Source organism: Typopeltis vanoorti, chromosome 2 (genome assembly GCF_054136105.1).
Source record: "Typopeltis vanoorti isolate ZY-2024b chromosome 2, IOZ_Tvanoo_1.0, whole genome shotgun sequence".
In the NCBI taxonomy this organism is placed as follows: domain Eukaryota; kingdom Metazoa; phylum Arthropoda; class Arachnida; order Uropygi; family Thelyphonidae; genus Typopeltis; species Typopeltis vanoorti.
Window position 1 is genome coordinate 115,454,886 of NC_143550.1, and position 25,958 is coordinate 115,480,843.

General features: G+C 34.3%; 1 protein-coding gene across 1 annotated transcript in view; it reads left to right on the forward strand.

Moving 5' to 3' along the window:
• Positions 1-7,520, forward strand: part of LOC150109359 (uncharacterized) — a 116,005-nt gene extending 108,485 nt beyond the window's left edge. The window contains exons 9-10 of the mRNA XM_090407662.1: positions 4,439-4,530; positions 7,155-7,520. Of these exons, the coding sequence (XP_090263788.1) occupies positions 4,439-4,530; positions 7,155-7,315 (253 nt within the window). The 3' untranslated portion in view covers positions 7,316-7,520. The remainder of the gene's footprint in view (positions 1-4,438; positions 4,531-7,154) is intronic.
• Positions 7,521-25,958: the final 18,438 nt, after the last annotated feature.

The following is a 25,958-nucleotide window of genomic DNA, read 5'->3' on the forward strand; positions in this document are numbered from 1 at the left end:
TTGAAATTAATCATTAAACGGAAATCTTAACAGTGGATATCAAAATGATATGATTATGTTTTATATTATATAGAACAAATGAAATGGCTTTTGATTTTGTTTAATTTCATTATCAGTAGTAAGCTAGAGAGCTGTCAAGCCTAATCATTCCTTGTAACCTAAGAGCCATTACTAGAGAATAAATTTAGTATCCAAAGTTTTTTTTTTTTTTTGGGGGGGGGTAACTGTATTTTCCTCATAACATTACTGAAACCTAAAATATTTATAGATTTTTCTGCAGTGAAAATCCATTTCATACCAGTTGAGAAGCCTTGTTTAGACTATGTCATAAGTAGTTGCATTTTCCACTACAAACTGCTCACAGCTAGCTGTTCATGGTACTCAGCTATCATGATTTCATATTGCTCCTCTTGATATTATATGAAATATATTTGAATGATAATACCAAAACAGTGTGATATTTCATAAATGAAAAGAACTGCTAATAATAATGGAAGAGATATGCTGAAGAGAAGTTTCTAAAGAGGGGAGGAAAAAACTTTGTTCTTTCTCTGAGATTATATTTTGTTGATGATTTAATTCATTTGTAAAGTAGTCAGTAAACAAGTAGTGAGTTTCTATACTTAATGAAGAAATGAATATCTGAAAATAAAAAAGGGGGAAAATTTTTTTGTTACTTCATGTCGAAAATATAGTCTGAGAACTTCTTCTGAAGACACCAAACATGGAACTTTCTCAAGGCCTCAGTAAGCAGAGATTGGATAGCTAACTACTGAGCCAACTAGTAGGGCAGTATAACTGCTGCTAAAAAAAAAAAAGTAAACACAGTTATTTATCTGACCTTGAAAATAACTACCCTTCAATTAACCAACCCATACATCTCAACCAACCTCTGGTAAAGTACCATGTAATTGTACTTCAGTAATCAGAACCTTCCATTCTGATAATTGAAGGACTGGATAAACAGTAATTCCTGTAATAATAATAATAAAAAAAAAAATCCAAAACAGAGGACTTCCAGTTGCTTAACAATCAGATAAAATTTAAACTTATGGTCATTTTTATACTTAAATTCTGAATAAGCTGAGTCACTTGAAGTTTATATAGCCATTCAAGATAAGGCACTTGAATGGCTAAATTTACTCTGAATTTGCTGCTGAAGATGCTATATTGTAACTGCTGTTGCTTCAAACATTAAGTTTGCCCCATGACACTATAGATGGTATGAAATTTTGTGACGCTGCATGAATACACTTCTTGCTGCCTTTTTCTCTTAGAATATTCTATTAATTGGATGCTCAAAGCAATGTAGACACTAAAGTTTTTTTTTTTTTTTTTTTTAACTCTTGTTAGCCTACAAACATTATAAAATGTGAAAAGTTTACAGGAAAGTTGAATATCTATATTTGTTTCATCACTCAAATTTAAATTCAGTTCAAACTTTTTTTTAATATATGAAATGTGTGTGAATGGGTAGAAGATCATTATTTTATTATTTTTTTAATATATGCTATTTCTCATATACATTTTTTTTTCATAATGAGATATATATATATATTGTGCAAAATACAGCAACACCTCAAATAGTGCAGTTAATGCTGAACATATTAAGTATATATTAAGTAAAACCAGTGGTAAGCTATAAGGGGCTCGCTCGAGCACTTTGTTAATTTTTTCTCAAATCTGCGAGTCCCTTGTTCTTGTTTACTTTTTTTATTTTTTCAAAAATAAAAATAAACATAATTTTTTGAAATATATTAAGTGACAAACTCATATGGTAACCTAACAAAAATTAGTCTATTCGGCAGTGTATAGATTATTTGGAATTATTGTTTCAACTCCTCTATAATGAATGCATCCAAATTTGAAAATAAAATAAGCGCATGCGCTATCTTTACCCTTCTTTCTTCTGGTAGCCAATCATATGGTAAAACCTTATATTTTCACTTGAAGTATAAAAACAAAAGAGCAATACAACCTATTTCAATATTATTTCATTATTGTATTATAATGAAACCATATTATCTAAACAATGTCTATAGACATTGTTTAGATAATATTTATTTATTATTTATAGATTGTTTGTCATAAAACTTCTATCGCAAACAAAATTTATTTTGTTTTTAAAAAATGCGGACTATTGCATATGTGCAATTATAAAAGATTTTATTCTTATTATATTTTGATAGTTTAAAAATATTTTTCTTATGTGAAATAAATTAACAGAGATCATTGTGTGCAAATATTTCATGTTTAGATCATGAAATATTTGTTTAAAAATGATAGCCTTTACAGGTTGATTGTCCACTTTTTGATTGGCATTTGTACACAAGCTGTATTAATAAAAGTTTTTGTGTGAAATGCAGCTTGTTTTTGCTCGATGATGCAAGCCCTTTGTTAAAATTTCCATAGCTCACCACTGAGTAAAACGTGTTTCAGTATAATGCATTCCAAACATTTATGTTTAACCATTTACACGTCTTAGGTCCTTCATGTTTCCTTTTCTCACTCATAATTCTGTATAAAAGGATAATGAGTTGCACATAAAAAAATCTGTAAAGCAGCCACTCCTTGCTTCTTCAATACTCTACCATGCTAAACATGTTCGAGAACTTTTTTTTTTTTGGAATGCTTGGAAACACAGAATATCCAAGAATGTTTTCCTAATGCTTGGAAATGCCTTCTCTAATCCAGAGTATATTCAGAGTATTTTATTAATAAGGTGTGACACCTTTTGGCAACTGGTATATGAAAAAATATGACTTCTGCAATACTTCAACCTTAGTATCACCTCTCAGTGTAAATGTATCTCTGGGTAAATGTATCACCCACTGACGAGACCTCAATAAAGATCGAAACCAGTCTGGATAGTGGCCCTTTCCATAATGCATAGCATTATACATAGCTATAAGGATATGTGCTTTGCATTATGGGATACTAAGGCAAGTGATGTGAAGTCATTAGCTTCTATATATGAGTTGCCCTAGTCCTGATTATATTTCTGGTGCAAACTTTGTTTGCTTACACTTGGATAAAGGATTAAACCAAGTATATAATTTCTTGGTATCTTTAATTTAAAACATTGCTTCTCCAATGCATCAAATAACTATTACTGTAACACGTAATTAATCTAATTGTCTTTTTGATAAAATCACAATAAATGTACTAATGCATTTTTACCCAGCTGTATTGTAATGAAACCTGCACTGTTTAAACTGGATTATGTTGTTCAAACAATGCAGTTTTGAACCATATAATGGTTCAGAATATTTGCTGTATTATTATTATTATTATTATTATTATGGACCTTCTGTACCCTCTCCAGGATTTATTTTTCCTCTTCAGTGGAATCATTACTTTTTTTTTATCTCTACTATTCAAAGGCTGACTTAGTATTGTATTGCAGCAATTCTCTGGATTGCTGCAATAACAATTTAAGGCACACCTTTGTAATTTGATGTATGTCTTTTTTTTATATTATTATTCAGGTGTGTGAAATGTACACCTGATTAACTCCACTTACAATAGGTTTGAGGATAAGAACCTGCTTAAATTTAAAATAAGTTATAAATCAACATATTTTCTTACGAGCATTTCTATGAAAGAAATAGAAAAGCGAAACAGGATACTGTGTGTGTCACTGCATGTTTTCTGGCTGATTTACCTACATTGTAGGAAGGGGAGGGATTGGTGTCCAGGAGGGAAAACCCTTTCCTAGTTTCTGACTTGCCTTCAGAAAAGCACTTATAAACTGTGTCTTAGATGGGATTTAAATCCAGGGCTTTCCAGCCAAGATGCAGTTGTTGCCATGAATTGTATTGCAGAAGTAGGAAATTTTCATAATTAAAAGAACATAATCATTTTCATGTAATTATGGAGATTGACGAGTATTAAAAGTATTCGTACTCTTAAATACAAAACAAATTTTGTATTTAAGCTTTGATATAAAAATTATTGCAATTCTTAGCATATTCTGAATTAAGAGACAAATGAACAGCTTTTGACAGGGTACAGCATGGAAGACCATTACATAAATTGGAGAATATGGGATTGTATTATAAAATATTTGTGTGGTCTGCTTGACTGACAGATATCAAAAAGTGGTATATAGTGAATGTGAGTCTGCAAGATTTAAGCTAACCAGTGGTATACCACAAAGATCAGGCCTTGGTCCATTGCTATTCAGTCTTTACATTATTGACATTGGGAAGAATTTGATAGGTGACATACAGCTGTTTGCTGATTAGGCAAAGATAGGCAGGGTAATCTGGAATACAGCTTATATGCAGTACTTGCAGCATGATTTGAATAGGTTGAAATTGTGGATATGGAAAAATGGCAGTCAGTTCAATGTTAGTGAATAGTCATGTGTGCTGGTGTGATGAGATATTCAGCAGTGTAATTAACAATAAGTCTAATATTTATTCTTTTTTTCTAGAGTGTATCAGAATACTTCATCTGAACATATTTTAAGTAATGCTGCTGGAGGAAATTCTGTCAAAATAGTGAAGAAAGATTTTCCTGACACAGGTGAGCATGGTGCTTTTGTTATTGTTACTGATAATTTTGTTTTTAACATGGCTTGTATTTAAGTGATGTAGCATATTTCCAGGTTGGTACAGATAATGAAGGGACTGTACAATGTAATGGGTAAGCACAGTTTGGGGAGGGGCAAAGAGAGAGAAAGAGAAATGTAAATGTTGAATTATTGGTGGAACTATGTTGTTAAAAGTAACTTGAAAATATACTGCTTGTAAAGAAGTTAACATACACCATATTGTGAGGAACAAATAGCCATGCCGTCCACTTTAATATATGATGTAAGACCTCCTTTAGCTACATGACTACAGCAATTCTATACTTTCCACAAATGTACAATAGTGATCAGTGGGAATTGTGGGGATTGCATATTGCAGTCCTACCATGAAACCCATGTTGTGAGCCTCAGTTCTGAATGTTTTTGTGCAGATTCATGTTCCAGTTGATGTCCGGAACTCCACATTCGACGTTGGGCAGCGAATGGCAGTTTTTATATATTATTCTTCATAGCACCCTGTGGTCACGTTTGGTGAATGTGGTGGGTCATCCACTGCAGGTAGTACTTGCAGTTGACTCCCTGCATTTCAATTCCAGTATGGTATCACTGATCGTTGAACAGATATTTGCCAAACAGATATAGTGCTGATAATGGATTGGATCTTCATCATCTAATTGAACTATGAACTTAGGTAATGGAAAAAATAAATAGAAGAAAACAGTTAATAGACACAAATTTGTTAATAGTAAAATTCAAATTGCTGAATTCAACATGGCATTTGAAATCATGTTAAAGAAAATATAGTGATAGTAATAAATAGATAGAAATAAGTAAAAAAAAAAATAATAAGAAAAGTCCTTAATGATACAACAAAACATGTAAGTTATGCTGCAAAAGAATGTTATCAGTGGAAATCTGGAGTTGACAAAAGGAAAATTTTGAATTGGAAATTATATGCAAGAAATCCTCTCCTAGAAGAAAATGAACTTAATTGTAATATTTTAAATTATAAAAAAAAAAGTTATAAATGCTAAGAAAGATAATGTCATTTTGAAGAACTGGCATTCAGAGTCAAACAAAAATGGCAGACAAGTATAATAGTAGAGTTACATATTTTACAAAAATGACTTTCGAAAGAACTGTGTAGAAGAGTGTCCCAGTGAATGCTCTAAGTGGAAAAATTGTGATGTCAGCAGACCAATAGCTGAAAAGGTGAATATAACACATTCAGTCAAATCTTAATAGTAGTGATAGAAATTTAAAAAAAAAAAAAAAGTAAATGAATTAAAAATTGATACCAGTCAACCACCTAAATTGGAAGTACAAAAAGAGTGTTAACTGAAAGTGAAAAAAAAAAAAAAAGAGGGACATGGTAGCATCACTATAGAAATTGTGCAGAGAGTATCACAGCTATTCCAATATATTTGGAATAGCTGTGATGTTTATGATGAAAGGAGATTTAGGAAATTGCAATTATTGTGTGTAAATCTGATTATTGGCGAAAACATTTTCCCAAAATTATCCTTTTGGGAATCTTTAATATTTTAGATGACTGCATGAGAAGACTGGTTTTAGGACAAATATATATTTTATTGTATAAGACCATGTTAACATGTTATATACAGAATAATAATTGGATGGTGAGTTTAACTCTGCTATATTTACTGTTTGTGGATTATGAAAAAGCTTTCAGTTCCATTACTAGAGATTGTGTGTGGAATGCACAGAAAATAATAAACCTCATAAAGGAAGGTTATAATAAATTCCAGTGCCAGGTGCTGCATGATTTCTCGCAACCTTTCCAAACTATATCTGGAGTACAACAAGGATGTTCTCTCTCTCATATTATTTATATTGGTGCTAGATCATGTTTTAGAATAAACAGAAATGATGATGAAAAAAAAAATTATATTATCACATCCATCAGGCTCTCTGAGGTTCTACTGAAAAGCTGTCATTTTGACGTGAAGACTATTCAAGAACTTTGAATGTTATACCAAAAGAGATCTTCCACCAATCATTCCAGTCACTTTATGGCCATTGTTTTCAATGTTTGAACTTAAGGGAGCTACTTTGAAGGAAACTTAATAAATTTAACAATATGTGCCATCAATTTTTTTTTTTTTTTCCAATCTCATTTTACAACTACTACTACTACTCTGTATATGAACATTCATGCAGGCACATAGCAACTTGTGCAGTTCTGCAGTCTTAAACTAGTGTCTTCTGTTTGGGTCTTTCCATTAAACAACAGCACAAGTGAAAATTTCTGAATGTGTACACTAGGTTTAAATAAACTAACAATTTTTATTATTGACATTAGACCTCCACGTCAGAAAACTCATTGCAGGAGGTTTCCACTGTTACACATAAAGGCCTTTTTTTTCTTTTTTTCCTTTGAGATTTCGGATATTATTGCTCATTGAAGGGACATCTGGTAACCGTAAGTATGAGATTTTCTAATATTTTATTTAGTTTTTACTGTTCTGTATAGAACTAAACCTTCTGATCTGAATAATAAAAATTTAAAGGAAACATTACTTACTCGATTAACATTTCTCTAAATATTATTAATTTGATTGAATTAAATAAGTAAATAAAACATTTTTATTTTAAGTTCTCTGGAATCCTTGGGAAGAAGGAGCAAAAGCTATGAGCGATTTTGGCGATGAAGAATATCATTCCATGATTTGCATTGAAGCAGGATATGTTGCTAAACCATTCTCCCTGTCAGCAGGACAAATATTCAGTGCATCACAAATGATGCAGATTATTTAAAATGTGAAATTTTTTTATGGAAAGCGATAATTCCTTATTATAAATGTTAGATAATTGGTTCACAAATATTGAATTGAGATTTATTTCAGTATGGAGACAATTCCCGTTATTATATTTTAATTATTATAAAGGTATTAGGAAGAAATTCATTCTGTGATTAAGTTCAAGCATCAATTAATCTGAGTTTTATTTACTGAGATTTGTATATTATATTTTAAATTATTTTGTTTTTTACCTTTTTTGTATATGAATATATACAATAAAGTATTTTATAAAGTAACCATGTTACCTGCATATTTGTTTATTTTTATTAAAATCTGTTATAAGCTTTACTATTCTGTCTGTCTGTCTTCACTGTAGAAAAGTGTGCCATTTGCTTTCTCAAAAATTACAGAATGTTATTCTTTAATTATATAAATGCCTACAAACATATATTTTTTTACAACTTAATAATATTAATTGTTTGAATGAAGTATGGCACTAGGTCACATTTATCAACTAATCTATTATGGCTATGATAGGAAAATAATTTATTACAGTTGCCTTGAAATTTGGAACTAGACTCAGAATCCATTTTTGATTCATATCCATTTTCAAATGCAATTTCAAGAGGAGTTAGATATGACTTGGAAATTCCAGAAATTAAGACAAGTTTCATTCATGTGAAAGTAGTTTCAAATTACATTCATATCATGTAATTGCAAACAAAATACTTGTTGCAATATGCAATACCTGCTAGCAGCAATGTTGTGTATTCATAATAATAAGAACGTAGCTGTTTGCATTTCCTTTAAGTACTCTTGTTAGTATTTTCATTTTAATTGCAAGGGTCAAAGCTATATAACTTAGAGGAGACTTCCACATAGCCTTCAAAGGAATGCAGAGAACCGACCAAGCCTTCTGACTTAATGTCCAATCCTCACCTTCTCATGGTACACCCTGTTAGGTGTCTACCTAGATATTGAACGGACGAGAATGGGCTGGCAATTTGGGATTTAGCCAACGAAATTGTATTCTTATTGCTTTAAACGACAATGTAAAATGATGGTACAACATGATAGAATTTCATGCCAGCTGGCTGGGACGTCGCCTGGTTAAACAAGGCCCCCGTTGTTTTCGCCATGGAACCAGGGCAAATGGCAAAAAACTACTGGAACAAATCCTAAAACTTACCCCAACTCAACATTACCAGAGTTCAAGATCGGTACTATCAACATAAGAAGCCTGAATAGCAAAGAAATGGAGCTGGACATAATAGGGGTGACTGAAACAAAAAAGACAAAAACTGGTGAGATCTTTCTGAGCAATAAATACAAGATGTTATATTCAGACAATGACAATCAAGGAAAAGAAGGAGTAGCCATAGTATTCAACACAAAATACAAGACTAATCTTCTTGAATGGCAGGCAGTCTCAAGTAGACTGATGTGGGCAAATATGAGAATGGGGAACTAGACAATGAGACTTATTTGTGCCTATGGTCCCACAGAAGCTTCTATTAAGGTAAAAGTGAAGGAATTTTTTGAGGCTTTAGAGAAAGCAACTGACACAATGAAGAAGGAAAAGTTGGTCCTTGTTGGGGATCTAAATAGCAGAGTGGGAAATGATTGTCAGACATACAAAAATATTTTGAGAAAATTTGAAGAAAAGAGCAAAACAATGACCAGGCATGCAGTCAAGAACACATATGAAGTAGAAAAAGCCATCAAAAGCCTGAAATGTGGAAAGGCAGCAGGAGTAGATGATATTCAACCAAATATGCTCAAGTATGGAGGTATAATAAAAGTCATACAGTGGCTGCACTGCATTGTTCAGAAGGCCTGGATAGAGGGGACAAATCCCAGATGATTGGAGTAGAGCTCTCATAGTACCCATATATAAAAAGAGAAATAAAACTGAATGTGAGAATTACAGAGGTATTTCACTACAGTGTTCCTGGTAAGATATATGCAAGTATACATGAGAAACAGTTGAGAAGGATTGTGGAAGGGAAGCTCAGGGAAGAACAAGCTGGATTCTGGCCAAATAGAGGCTGTCAGGATCATATTTTCACTTTATGACAGATAGTTGAGAAATCATGGGAATATAACAAAGATCCATATTTAAGTTTTGTAGATCTGAAAAAGGCATATGACAAGGTGCCAAGAGAGAAGCTATTCCAAATGCTACAGTTATATGGTATTAATGAGTCATTATATCAAGCAATACTTAGTCTTTATTTGAGTTGTAAGTCAGCAGTTAGAATTGAAGGAAGTACAGGAAAATGGTTTAATGTTAAATCTGGTGTCAAATAAGGATGTACATTATCCCCTCTCTTATTCATTATCTATATGAATCACATTATGAAGGAAAGTGGTAAAAAATGATAAACATGATATCAAAATTGTAGGTGTTAATCTCAGCTCTTTGCTTTATGCAGATGATGTTACACTCCTAAATAAATCCAGGACAGGTTTGCAGGATTCTCTGACTAAATTGAATAACTGCTGTAATAGATATGGTATGAAGGTCAGCATTAAAAAGACAAAGACAATGAAAATAGGCAGAAACATTGAAAATAATCAACTGCATTGTGAATGGTGAACTTATAGAACAAGTAAAACATTTCAGCTACTTAGGCACGATTTTTAGTGAAGATGGTAAGTTAAATATAGAAATAGACAACAGAATCAACAAAGCTGGTATGGTAGGAAGTCAACTGAATAAATTTATATGGAATAAGAGAGAAATTAGCCAAACCACTAAATTAGTTGTATACAAGACAGTGTTTAAACTAATTTTAACTTATGGATCTGAGAGCTAGGTTAGAAGTAAAACACTTGACCAAAGACTAGAGACTACAGATATGAGAGTCCTGAGAAAGATTAGGGGCATGAACAGATGGCATCAATGGCAATATCATATTAAAAACGAGGATATTAGGAAATAACTTGATATTGTCAGCTTCCAGGAATGCATTAGCAGAGCTAATCTCAGTGGTATGGTCATTTAAGCAGAATGGGAGAGGAAAGATTAGGAAAACAAGTTTTCTCTGCCAGGTTGGCAGGAAAATGACCCAGAGGAAGACCAAGATATAGGTGGATTGATACAGTAAAAAGTGCCTTAGAAGACATAGCTGATAATATTGGAGTCTTGACATTTAACAGACTGATTTGGAGGAAATTGTAGATAGGGAGTTAGTATTGATGTAAATTTTTCATGTAGTACTCTCATATCCTGTACACCCCTTGATGGTATATATCAGGAATTTGATGATGATAATATTGAATATCTAAATGGAATCTATAGGAATCACTGGTAGCTCCAGCTATTTGCCCACTCACAAAGTCTATTCAGATACTCCTGTAAGCCACAATATCTACTCTACTCATAATTTTTCTTATTGTTGCATGATCCAAACAGCTGCATATCTCCAAGTTAAGCCTGTTCTCAAGATCATTAACATAAATATGGTCCTGAAACAGACCCTTGTGAATTGGATAAGAGAGTGAATTACAGCCAATTCACTCTCTTATCCAATCTCTCTGTTCTGGTTTAGCAGCTTGTTGTGTGGTAGTCTATTAAAGGTCTTTGAAAAATCCAAATAGACTATTGTATATTCATCTTCCTTAAAAAGTGAATTTGTTATCTTGTAGCCATGTTTTAACCCTTAATAAATCATCAAAGAATACTGCTATTATCAACCCAATTCTGAATACTAGCTTTTACCAACTTCTCCAACACTTTAAACACAGTTCCAGATCCAGACTGGCCTATAATTTGTATTCCCAGTCTTCTCTCTCAATTAGTGAAGGAACAGTTTTGTCCTCTTTTGCTCCTTTGGGACTTACATGAGTCATCTTACCCTTTGAGATGACTCATGTTAAAATAGTATGCCAAGAGTGCTGTTAATCTCCTTACTTGTCATGACATATTTTTCCATCCACAAAAATGTTGATGTGAAATATATAATAGCGGAGAAACATACATAAGAAGCGCTGGTCTTCAATTATCACCATTAAGAAGTGTGATAATTTTTCACAACCAAAAACCCTTAACCAGATTAACATGCATTCATAGCTATGTCTCAGAGCTAGTGCTGCTAAAGCTGCATGAAACACAGTTTCTTATGATGTAGGAGTGTAGTTGTAAATTTAAATTACAATAATAAAAAAAAAAAAAAAAATCAGCTAACACCTTTTTATTCCCATATAGGGAGTAGGCAAGGCAGTTTAAGCCCTATCTAACTTTTGGAGACTGAGTGGGCAGTTCAGTTTCCACTGATAGCCAATCAGAGATAGCTGGCCCAAGGCTATCACTAATTAATTGGCATGTAGTGAACTACAGTTTGCGGTGAAGAAGATGGCTAATAAGTGCCACCATCTCATGGTCCCTAACCCTAATACAATATTTTTAATATCTAAAAATAGTGTGGGTTCGACGGCCGATTTTCTTGAGTTTTTGGGATGAAAAACCTGGTTTCCAGGTGAAAAATCGGGAACCAGTTGAAAAAAAAGGCTTAAATTCCTCCAGTTGGCGACTAGACTTGAACTTATGTCTTTCTTGCAGCCAAGTGCCTTAGAGTGCAAACACTACTTCTGAGCTACAGGTGCCAATTACAATTACAATACAGTATATATAGTAATATACACATACAGTATTTTTTGACATTTCTAGTCTTTTTATCATGAATTATAGTTCATTGTTATGGTAGGACAAAATAAGAAAAAACTTGTTTTTTTTTTATCATTGGTAGGGAGAAGAGTAAACCCCATAGATGTGTAGAAAAATGTTGCAATCATTTAATGTATAAATCTTATATCAGCCTAGAAAAACAAACATCCAGAATCTTTTTTTTGTTGTTGTTAATTTCGCCTAATTATGGTTAGATGGCTATGCATTTTTTGTTCTTGAAGAACTTTAAAATTTAAGATAATTACCTTTCATAAAACAATCATTTTATAAAATAATCACAAAGGTATTAAAAAGTTTTGTTTCTTTTAAATTAAACCATGCTTACTGTTTATTCATAATTCTAGTTAGAAATCTTTACAGAATTCTTAAACTTTTGCACTTGACTGGTTTTGATTTACAGAAAACAAACCATGACATTTATAATAATGCATAATGTTATCTACGATACTTTGACCTACAGTTTGCTTCCCCATTTCTGAAGTGAATGAAGTAATAGATTTTGAATACTCTCTGTGAAAACTTTCAAACTAGCAGAAAATTAGACTAAAAGTATAAATTCAGCTCCTGGAGCAGAGAGAGAGGAGGGAGATTCATAATGAGCGTAAGTTTTAAAGCAGTCTATATAGAATGTTTCATACAAAAGGTTGTATATGAAAGAAACAAAGTTCAAATCATTTATTTCAATAAATGTTATTTTAGAACATTGTTACTTATAAATATTTACATATTTATAAAATAAGACTACAAATTTACCATTAGTAAATGAATTCATTGCTGAAGCTCATCTCCTGTGACATTTCAATATAGAAAATTTATTTTATTTTCATGCATGTGAAATTCATTTTTATCCTTGGGAACAAACACAATAAATAATTGCATAGCAAACACTGAAAATATAAATGCCAATATGGAAAAAAAAAAGCAAGTAAAACAGTACACTTTTAAGGCAAGTGGACAAAGATTGTTCTGTTAATGACTACAACTGTGATTAAGGGATTAACAGCAGATCATCTTCTTTTAATCAGATGATCTGCTGTTTCATCTGCTTTGGCTGGTAGGGAGATTAACTCTTTGAAGCATTCAAGATGCCAGTGATATGTTGTTAAGTCTTACTGTCTTATTATCATCGAATTTAATTAATTCTTCATATACCCCTTACTATCAGTTCCTTCTCCACCATACTCTCTACATATGCTCCTCATAGTGTCTATCAGTGAGGATGAAATACTATGATAAACTGCTCATTCAATACTTCAACTACATCCTCTACAACAGTTCATCCTCCCATAATCATTCTTTCTTCTACTTGCCACATCAAAAAAACTAATAATGAAAAATTAAAAACAGGAAAAAAAAAATTTAGCTCATCCCCAGTACTGATGTACTGTAGGTTTACAACTGTTTGTGAGTTGACATTACTTAAAATTCAGCTGTGAGGGATGCCTCATTGGAACAAAAATTGCTGACTGTTAGTTGGCTTTAATAAAACCACACTACTGGGAGTGTGTGTATAGGGAAGGTGGAATGATGAGAAAGTTTCTGAATATATGTAAGTAGCAAGTAAGTAGGTTTTCTGTATACTGTAAAAGAAAAGTATCATTTGGAACACGTGCTATTAAGGTGACATTCAACTGTTATTTAATTCATTCCTTGTACTGTTTTCATTCCATTAGACATCCAGCAGGAGTTCTATTCAGTACCCAAGTCTACATTTGATTAAAGAAAATACTTCATTAATAATTATTTTATTATATTAAAGTAATTATTATAAAAAATTTTATACTAATCATTTCATGAACATCCTCAATACAATCGTGCAGAGGTTAAAGTACCAACTACAAGAAATAACCAAAATTAGTTCATTTGTTGGTATTATGAGCATCAAGAAAGTTTGTTAATAAACCGAATAGCAGATCTATACAACCATTGAACAGTTGTATAGATCTGCTATTCGGTTTTTTAATGAACTTTCTCGATGCTCATAATACCAACAAATTAACTAATTTTCATAATTTCTTGTAGTTTGTACTTTTAGTTCTCTTTATCCCTGAAATGTTAGTCTGTCATTCAACTAATAAAATTTGTTGGGTTTGTTTTTTAGTACTTGTTTAGTTTTAAAAAACAGTTTTTTAATAAACATGTGGTCACAAAACCGGAATAATTCGATTGATCCTTAATACAATTTAAATCATGGAACAATTACACAAGCATAAATGACAGAATTACAAGCAATGCAAATGTGGCATTAAAAATTCTTGTAAAGCAGCACTATTCTATTTACAATTGAAATCTTAGCAAAGATTAACAATAAAAGAATTTTCAAAAAATGAAATAACATTGATGAGAAATGTTAAGTAATAGTAGTATAGTATTTCTCATAATGGGGATAAGCATAATCTGATACATCTGCTCAAATTTGGATGATGTAGTTATGCTTCACAACTTGATAGAAATTTTTCCTAAGGAATCTGATAGAGTGTATGATTTCAATCTTCTTTTAGTAAACCCTGTGTGTCAATCATGTACTCTGTAAGTTGAGACCATTTTCTCTCTCCTGATATATATTAAATTCTCTGTGTACTGCTTCCTTCTTAATTGGCTAAATTAAATCAACCATAGGTGCAACAAAAGTTATATACATCAGCAAAGGGAAGATAACCTTACAAACAGGAATGAATGCAATTTGATTGTTAAGAATTTTGAATAGCCTAGTTTTTGTGTACTCACCAGTTCCTTGGATATAAGGGATTGCTACACACTACATTTCTTGACTGGATGGAGATGGAGCAGTTCTATGTTTATTTATGGCATTAATGAAAAAATTATTCATGTTTCCATTGGATTTAAATGTAGAATTTAGGTGGATAAGCTACTTCCACCAGCATTCCCTGGTGGAGTTAACCAGGTGCCTTTCATCTGTTTGTCTTATTTTGACCGGTTAGGGAGATCTGCTTCAACTACCTTTGAAATGCTGCATACAGATTTGAAGATAAGCAGTGAAAGAGAAGACTTTATCATCATCTTCCTTTTTTGTGTTAGACTCAGTGGTATGTCATTGTCAAGTAGCTCAGGTTCTTGAAACTTGATAACTGCTTATGGTAGGGTGGTTAATCCTATCTGCTATGTCTGTAAATTGTATGTGTTCTTCTCACTGGTTTTCCTGCTTTGTAGAATGAAAAACCTGAATTTTTGGAATGGAAAATTCTGTCGCCTCCATATGAATCCAGCTAGCTCACCTTCAATTGAAAAGCCCTGATTGATAATGGTTGTTCACATCCTGGAGAGGATTCAAACCCAGGTCTTTCTAGCCAGGTCGTTAATACCAACTGAATGGGTGAATGGTTACCAGCTAAGTCACTTGAAGATGCTGAATGTTCAGTTATTTGTCTTTTAGTTACGTATAAGCATATTGAGAAAATCTGGAAAATGGTTCATAAGGGTAGGCATGTTCTTGTTTATTATGTCATCTGACTTTTTTCACCATAAAAAGTAAAAACTGTACAATAGTTTTTATCTGAGAACGTGACTGGTCCACCCTTATTACTCCCTAGGCTTGGCTCTATGAATTTTTTTTTTTTGCTTTTCTATGATGAAACTGCAGATCATAGGAGAAAAATTTTAAAATGCAGGCCAGAGATATAGGCCACATTCTGAGTAGCATTGAACATAATTAGAATTTCAAACTGCCAGCAATGTTTCCACCAGCAGGAGAAATGATGTATAAATTTCAAGGAAACTATCTTGAATTCTGACAACAGTGATCTGTAATTCAGTAAAATGTGCTCTTTTTTTCAGCTGATTCAAGAATGTTTGGGTGCATCTTGTATATAAACAATAATGATAGCTAAACAGTAATTTATCAGTTACATGTAAAATAAATTTACCTGTAATACCATTTAGTAAGCTCAGCTTTATGCATGAATCATTGTAGCCAGAGTGCTTTTTGTCAGTAATAACCACAAAAGATTGTAAACTTGCAGCATATATTTTGTACCATGGAGTAATTGCTGGTTATATATAATCCAGAAACTCAGTTCTGGAGAACAAACATGCAGCTTTTTTCAAAACAACTTCAGGAATCCAGTAAGCAGAATGGTAATCTCACACCAAGCAATGAAAGTATTATATAAAGGCCAGCCTGGTTGGTCAAGTGGATATCACTTCTCTCCAGCTAATATGTCACAAGTTTGCATTCCTCTTCAAGCATGAATGTTTGTGAATGTTTTTAGAATTTGCAGGATTGTCTGGTATGACACCATCACACCAGACAATCTTGCTTCCTCCATATGAGATTGGTTAACTTACCTTCAGTTAAAAAAGTCCATATAAAGATTACTGTCATCATGTTGAGAATTGAACCCAGGTCTTTTCCAGTCAAAAGGTGCAATGTCCTGTGGTTGATTGTTAAAAATTATGTTAACAAACTGAATATGCCGCTTACTGAGTATCTGATCCACTTTTTTAAAGGTATTTTTAAGATTGGCTGTCAGCAAAGAATAGGAAAGTATGGCTTCATCAAGCCATGATCACCAACACTCGACAGCTGACAACTGGAAAAACTGTTGCCTGGTCTGACAAGTCCTGGCCAATACTGATGGCAGAACCAGAATATAGCAGCAATAACATGAGGCCATGGACCTGTCCTGTCAAGTAGCAATAGCTTAAGCTGGTGACAGCAGTGTAATGATGTGAGGAATTTTTTCTTGGCACACATTAGGTCCACCTGTACCAGTTGAACACCACCTGAATGCCACAGCCTATATCTTATCATTGTCACTAGTCATGTTCACCCGTTCATGGCTGCAGTTTACCCATTGTCAAATGGGTACTTTCAGCAAGATATTGCACCATGTCACAAAGCATGGAGCATGTTAAAGTGGTTCAAAGAACACAGCAGCAAGTTTCCTTTACTTCAGTGACCACCTTATTCCCCAGACCTCAATCCAACAGAGCATCTCTGGGACATGTGCAACAACTGGACAATACCATTGTAATAGTATGGACAGATATCCCAGAGGAAATTTTAGACACTTAGTTGAGTCAATGCCACAGATAATACAGGAATGGGTGTCCCACTCCTTATTAAATGCTGTTTCTAACAAAATGATTTTATAACATATTTCATGACTTTCAAATGCAATAAGGGGAAACAAAGGCACTTTGCACTGAGCAGTATATTTTTATGCTGTTCAATGGTGATGTTAAGATCATCTTTGCCAGCAGTGGCTCGTGGCTTGAAATCGTGGGGGTGCTGCAACTTTCGAAATATACATACACACTGTAAGTACAGTGTATATGTGTTTGAATAAAATATCAAAATTTTGGTAAAAATTAAAAAAAAATGAAACATGAAAAAATATTGTTTATTATCGATAAAATTATAGTTTGGTATAATTAAAAATTACTTAAAAATAAAATATATTCTTCTTGTTTTGTTTCATGAAAAAATATTGTTTATCATCGATAAAATATAATTCAAAATTACTTAAAAATTACTATAACAAATGTTATGTCTTTAATTGTAATGTTTAAAGAGACGGAGTAAACACGATAAGCACTACGAACACTACTACTGGCACAAACTGCATATAAACAACAAGTGGAACTGCGCAATGGACAGTGTTGCATTACGCTAATAGCCCGCATCTCACTATGACGTGCATATACTTACGTGCGCACGTAACAATATGACATTGTGGTAAACACAGTGCCATTAGCGTCCTTCGCCCTCCTAAGTGCGACAAGATGGATTTTTATTATTTTTTTTTTTACAAAAGAAGAGATTGTATAGGATTGTTGATGATAAAATTAAATATTACAAGCAAATATAAATAAATTAATAAATATATTTATATATTGAGAAAAATTGGGGGTGCTGCAGTTCCGTAGTGCCTATGCGAGTCAACCCCTGATCATTGCCGCAGCCATCAGAACATTAAAAACATTCTGTAAAAAAATTCACTGGTGCCTTCTGATTTTACAGTTAGCAAAGTATTAAAATCCTTTAATGATGCTTTTTTTTCCCCCTTGATTAAGTGAAATCTCTAGCATGGCTAGATGTTTTGATCTTGCATTTAAAAGGAAAGAATGAGGAAAATTTCTCTGCCTTTTTGTTTTCTGGCAGGAAGAGACAGATCTTTCTTTTAGACCAACTTTTTTTGGAAAACAGCAGACAGCTATCCTGCACCCTTAGTCATTTTCAGACAGTTGAGTTTACTTATAATGAAAGCACACACATATATATATATATGTATGTATATGTGTATATATATATATACATACATACATATATATATGTATGTATGTATATATATATGTATGTATGTGTATATATATATATATATATATATATATGTATATATATATCACTTGCTTTAGTATCCCATAATGTCCCATAATGCTAAGCACATATCCTCACAGACATGTGTGTGTGTGTATATTATATATGTATGTATATATACACATATATATATGTATATATATATACATATATGTATATATACATATATATATATGTATATATATATATATATATATATATATATATACGTGTGATTATATGCTTCAACTCGGTTGTTGTGATACATTTTCAAAAATAGATTTAATGACTTAAAAACCAAGATTACTTATAAAGATTTAATAAGAATAATACTAATAGTTTCGGCTTATAACAGCCTTCATCAGGTATTCTTAAAGGAAGAGAATAGAATAATAAACATTGAAGTATCTAAAAACTGGAAAATACAGGTAAAAAATCGCCACGCATAATTGATACATAAAAAACGTTGTATTTTTTTAAAGTTGTTCTAACAGGCGTGCCATTGTTTATTGCAAGTGTGCGTGCAGACTTACGTGAACGCCAATATTGAATAACTGCAGCATGGCTATCTGGGATGTTATAACTCAAATTGTTGTTTAAGTGGACGGGATTCAGAAGGATTTCCCTTGATTCTATAATTTTTCTCTCAAACTCATCATCACAGCGAAAAATATTTTCTGATCTATCCCAGCAAACGGAGTGGCTTTGTTGATCATCATTAGGATTATTTGAAAAAAAGAACATGACTGGATAACGCAGTTGCATGTGATCTTTTGTAAGAGATGTCTCTTTTATGCTCTTCTATACGTTGCTCAACAGATTTGTTAGTTTGTCCAAAATAAGGGATATTGCAATCGCACCATAATTTATATACACCTGGATATTTTAGGTTGTGATGAGGAGATTTTGGATGGCTGATTAGAGAACGGATTTTAGGAAGTGTGGTGAAGAACGTCTTGATGTTATATTTTTTAAGGACTTTTGCTAATTTGTTAGAGACTATGCTAATGTATGGGATGGAGATGCTGCCTTTAAAATTAATAGTTTCTGTGGTGCACTGTCTAGGAGGATCCAGAAGAAATTTCTTAATCGTTTTTTCAGAGTAACCATTTTATTTAAAGATAAGAGTGAGTTGATTTATTTATTTTTGTAGTTCATCTTGTTCATTCAAGAGAGAGCATGGTCTGTGTCCTAAGGTAGATATAGTTCCAAGTTTTTGTGGTGGAAAATGATGAGAAAGATTATGCAGATATCTATTGGTATGAGTAGGTTTTCTGTATATAGAGATTTTTAATCTTTCAGAGCAACGTGTAAGCATGACATCCAGGAAAGGCAAGGAGTTATTATTTTCTAGATTAGCTGTAAATTTTATATTAGGATGTTGGATGTTAAGATGATTAAGAAAATCTATGAGAGATGTGTGCCCGTGATTCCAAACAATGAAAATATCAACATATCTTTTCCAAACTTTCGGTTTAAATGAGAAGGAAGATATGGCTTTCAGAAAATACTCTGGATTAGGGATAGTTGTTGGAAGTTTTTTCACTAGTTTATACTATAAATTAAAGATGCCAAGAAAATATATTCTTAGTTTAATCCTGTATCCTAGTGTAAGCAAACAAAGTTTGCACCTGAAGTATTTTCAGGATTGGGCAACTCGTATATAGAAGCTAATGACTTCACATCACTTGCTTTATTTGTCCAGCCCTTAAAATACTTCAGGCACAAACTTTGTTTGATTACCCTTGGATAAAGGATTAAACCAAGAATATAATTTCTTGGCATCTTTAATTTATAGTATAATCAAGTGGAAAAACTTCCAAGGTCTTCTATTAATATAGTGTTATTGGATTTCATAAAGCCACATATGCATCTCAATATTTTTTCTGTCCTTCATATAGCTTCCAAAAGCAAGATTAATGAATTAGAAATGTTTTTTTTTTAATTTTTTTTTTAAATAAAAATAAAGAGTTCTTTACAGAGGGGAGAAAAGAGAAATAGATATGATGAATATCGATTTATTTCATTTCTACTAATAGCCATATAAAAACAATTCGAATGTAGTTTGTTTTATATGCTAAGCACCTCACCATTGTACGAATGTGGTCTGAAAGGTTCTCGGCCTCGACCATGGATGGCAACACTATCGGCACGATTTTTTTTTTCTTAGTTGGTACATCTGTCATAAGCATCCATGTGAAATTGCAAGTTATTCTATCAAGTAGTTTGTTAGTTTTAAACAGCTGTCTGAAGCAAAAGTGTTGCCAGTATCCCTTAAAATGGATAAAATTGAGTATCGTGCGATTATAAAATTCTTTGTAAAAAAGGTTTAACGCCAAAAGAAATTCATTCGAAGTTCATAAAAGTTTACGGGAACTCTTCTTATTCGATTTCGACAATTAAGAAATGGGCTGCCGAGTTTAAACGTGGCCGTACCAGCCTTGAAGATGATCCACGTGAAGGATGTCCAAAAAAGTGTAACAACACCTGAAATCATTGATCAAGTGTACGATATGTTATTCGATGACCAGCGAGTCAAAGCGTGATATGCTGAGACTATAGGCATTTCAAAATAACTTATAGGATATATTTTGCATGAAGAATTGCAAATGAAAAAGCTTTGCACAAGATGGGTGTCGCGCTTGCTCACAGCAGAACAAAAACGCACTCGCATGAAAATCTCTGAACAGTGCTTGAAGCTTTTTAACAAGAATAAAAGTGATTTTGTGTGTCGATTTATTACTATGGATGAGGCATGAATTTACCATTACCCACCAGAATCTAAACAACAGTCAAAACAGTGGACAGAAGCCGGTTGTTCAGCGCCAAAGAAGACAAAGTCGGTTCCATCAGCAGGAAAGGTCATGGCATCGGTGTTTTGGGATGCTAAAGGCATTTTGTTTATTAATTATCTTGAAAAGGGTAAAACAATAACCGGGGAATATTATTCCGATCTTATAACCAGACTAGTCGAAAAAAATTGTGAGAAAAGATCCGGTTTGCAGAAGAAAAAAATCATCTTTCATCTGCACACAAAGGCGTTTTGGCAATAGGAAAATTAAGGGATCTGCACTATGAATTGTTAGGACACCTACCCTATTCCCCAGATTTGGCTCCCTCTGACTTCTATCTCTTCCCAAAACTAAAACTCTTCTTCACTGGTCAGCATTTTTCTTCGAATTAAGATGTGATTGCAGCTGTAGAGGGGTAATTTGCAGATCTTACTGACAACCGCTACAGGGTCGGGATAATGGCGCTGGAGCATCGCTGGAATAAATGTCTTAAGGGAGATTATATTGAAAAATAAAAATAATTTTGAAATTATAAATTCGTTTTTTCATTGTTAGGCCGAGAACTTTTCAGATCACCTTCATATTGATTATTCATGCAACATCCAGGTAAATCATCTTTTCATATACATATATACACTGTTAAAAGAAATTATTTTTCCTTGACGTCACAGATACTGTTCTACTAAAACTCGGGAAATGCTCTTTCAATTGCAGGAAAAGGGATGCGATGTGTAAATTTTAAGACCAATGAAGAGATCTGAACTGTAGTTCACCAGGAAATAATTTTGACCTTGTGTATTGAATAGTGACAATAAGCGTGTAGAAAGAGTTAACAATGGTTTGAGGAGAAAATGATACTCAGATATAATTTAAAAAAAAAAACTATGTGCTATTGAAAAGCAATTAAATAATCTGAAACCAGCATTTGGCATTGTGCTCAAGAAATGGAAGTCCACAGGGCAAGTCCAACATATGCTATCCGATCAAAAATATTCAGATTCCTGCTTATCCCAACTCTCACTCTAATACCAAAGGCAATATGGAGTTAGTCCATCTTCTGCTGCTATAACAACCTTCAGTGTTAACAGCCTTTAGTTTTCTAGGAAGGCTTTCCTCTAGATTTTAATACATTAATGAGGTCAGACTGGTGTCAAGCAATTCAGTCTTACATGCAGTTGTCATTCCCAACCCACATGTGTTGGGATAGGGTTGAGATATGGGCTCTGTACAGGTCAGTCAAGTTCTTCAATGCCCATCGAACCATTCCTGCACAGACCTAGCTTTATGGTTGGGTCATTGTCATGTTGATACAGGAAAGAGCCTTTATCAAACTATTTGCCATAAAGTTTGGAGTGCAGAATTATCTAGAATGTCATTATAGACCACAGGGTTAAGATTCCCTTTTACTGGAACCAGGGGATCAAGTCCAACCATTAAAATAGTCCCAGATCATGATACCTCCTCCACCAAACTTCACAGTTTGCACCATACATTCGGACAAGTAGCATTCTTCTGGCATCCACAAAATCCATTCATCTGTTGGACTGTCAGATGATGAAGCATGATTCATTACTCTAAACAACATGTTTTCACTGTTCCAGAATCCAATGGCGGCGAGCTTTATACCATTCTACTCACATTTGCCATTGCCCTTGTTGATGTTAGGCTTGTGTACAGCTGCATAGCCATGACAACCCATGTTCTTAAGCTGATGAAGAACATTTATGGTGCTGGCATTGTTTATAGAGACATTTTGGAACTCAGTACGCACTTCAGCTCTCAGATGGTCCCACTCTGTGGTTTTGTGGCCTACCGTTACGATTGTGCTGCTGTTGCTCATAGGTGTTTCCACTTCATAAGAACATTACTTACAGTTAATCGAAAAAGCAGCAGCAGGGCCGAACTGAGTTGCTGCAAAGGTGCAAGATGGTGCCCAGTGTCACTGATATCTTTATCACTAGGCCATTTTACTGTTCATGTTTGTCTATGAAAAATGTAAAACTGTATGTTTACTCAAACGTATAGAAAGGCTTATGTGTTCGTCGTACATGTTATTTAATTTTGACGGTATATATCAGAACGCAGAATTATAAGTAAATAATTATTTATTGACTTATTGCTGATATTTCACTGGTGTTATAATTAGCATCTTCGGAGCAGAGCACAAAAAACACAGTTTGTCACAATACGCGAAACCAGGGCCGGTTAGAGAGTATCTGATGCCTCTAGGCAAAAAAAATTTAGGCGCCCCAATACATTGTCTCTCTCTATATATATTTTGTCATACTCACACAAGCACACGTACACATGTGGATACTTATAAAAATAATATCCTTATGAACATTAAAAAAAAAAATTTTTTTAATGTTATTTATTTTCCAGAAGAAGGAAAAATCTCTGCGCTTGAAGTAAAGTATACAAAGAGCGAGGAATGGAAGAAATAGAAATGAAGTTCAGTGGTGCAACAGACTTTTTCATAAATTGCTATAGAATTTTGCGGGAGCTGAAAAAGAATAAGGGAATGTTAGAGAACAGAATACAATGAACCAGTCTGTTGCACCACTGAACAATACAGGATGTTCAGTGGTGCAACAGACTTTTTCATAAATTGCTATAGAATTTTGCGGGAGCTGAAAAAGAATAAGGGAATGTTAGAGAACAGAATATAATGAACCAGAAGTAATGAGCAGACTAATCACTACAATACAGGAATTGCTATTCAGTCTTCTTCTTCTTTCGCTATGCCTTATTCCGTGTTAGACAGGGTCGGCGTTCCCATTTTTAATCTTCTTCTTCTTCCAGATTCTCCGGTCCAGGGCATTTTCCCGAATCCATCCTTTTTCCCTAAGATCCGCAGCCACCTTATCCCTCCATCTGAGTTTGGGCCTGCCTCTTTTCCTCCACCTTTATACGCTCCACTCGTTTACCAACATACTCCTCACTCCTTCTCTCTACATGACCGAACCACTTCAGCCTGCTTTCTTGTACCTTCTTACCGATCGGTTCCCACCTTAACCGTCCCCCTGATGTAGTCATTCCTTATCCTGTCCTTCTTTGTCACACCACTCATCCATCTCAACATCCGCATCTCCGCTACCTCCATCTTCCTCTCCTGTGCCTTTGTTATAGGCCACGTCTCCGCACCATGGAGCATCGCCGGCCTCACCACCATCTTATATAGTTTTCCTTCCCTCTTACAACTCACTCTCTTGTCGCACAGGACCCCGCTCATCTTCCTCCACTTCATCCAGCCGCATGTTATTCGGTGCTGTATTTCCTCATCCAGGTCACCATTCCTCTCGACGACCGACTCAATGTACTTGAATTTTTTCCCTGAAGTTAACCTTTCACCCTGGAGTCGTATGATCATATCATCGTCACTCCCCGTTGACATATATTCGGTCTTTACCCGGTTAATTTTCATGCCTCTCTCCTCCAATATCTTTCTCCACTCTTCCAGGGTCTTTTCAAGCTTCTCTCGGGATGATTCGCAAAGAACAATATCATCGGCAAACATCATGCTCCCTGGCGCCTCCTTCTTGACGTTCTCCACTAGTACATGAATATACTAGTGGCACTTCCTTCTTGACGTCCTCCACTAGTACATTCTTGACCAGATCAAAGAGGTAGTTGCTCAGAGTTGATCCCTGATGGAGCCCTATGAAAATGGGGAACCCCTCTGTCATACGGACACTAGACCTGACCTGAGTTTTTGCTCCCTCATACATTTCCTCACGTACTTTTCCGACGCCCCCTTCTTCCTCATACACCTCCATACCTCCTGTCTGACCACTCTGTCGTACACCTTTTCCAGGTCTATAAACACCATATGTAGCTCCGCCTGCATCTCCCTATATTTCTCCATCAATCGCCTTCGCGCGAATATTGCATCCGTTGTCCCTCTTCCTGGCATAAATCCAAACTGCTCCTCACCAATTTTTGTTTCCGCCGTATCCTTCCTTCAATTACTCTTTCCCATATCTTCAACGTGTGTGACATCAGCTTGATCCCTATATAGTTGCCACAATCTTGAACGAACATCTCCTTTTCCCTTGTAGATTGGGAGGAGAATGCTTTTCCTCCATTCCTCTAATATCTTTTCCTGATGGGCTATTTTCCTCATCAGATCCCATAACATGTCTACGCCCTCGCTGCCCAAGCTTCTCCACACTTCTCCAGGTATCTGGTCCGCTCACACAGCCTTTCCATTCTTCGTTTTTCCCAGTGCCCAATACACTTCCTCTCTGCTTATGTCCTGCACCGATCCTTCGTTTGCTTCTCCATCCTCACACCTCTCTCTCTCTCTCTCTCTCTCTCTTGGATTCTCCTCATTTAGTAGATTACGAAAATATTCTTCCCATCTTCCTCTGATTTTGTCCTCTTCCTGTAGTACTACTCCTGTGGCGTCCTTTATCTGCTTAACTGATGTTATGGCTTTCGAGGCCTTATCTCTAGCTTTCGCTATTCTCAACAACTTAGCTTCACCACCGTTTAAATCTCCAGTACTTCATAAACCTCTTCAACTGCCCTCGCCTTCGCCATTGCCACAGCTCTCTTTGCATTTTTCTTCGCTAATCTATATGCCTCCTTGTCGGCTCTAGTTCCAGTCATGTCCCATTTTTTCTTTGCTCTCTTTCTTTTCCCTGATCTCCAACTGCACCTCCTCATTCCACCACCATGCCTCCTTGGGCGGTCCCTTTCCTGATGTTATACCGAGCACCTCTTCTCCAATTTTTCTAATATTCCGACTATTTACGTCTCACCATTCTTCCACATCCTCTGGTAACTTCATTCCTTCCAATACCTTTTCTTTAAACTCATTCCTTGGACCTTCCTCTTCCAATTTCCACCACTTTAT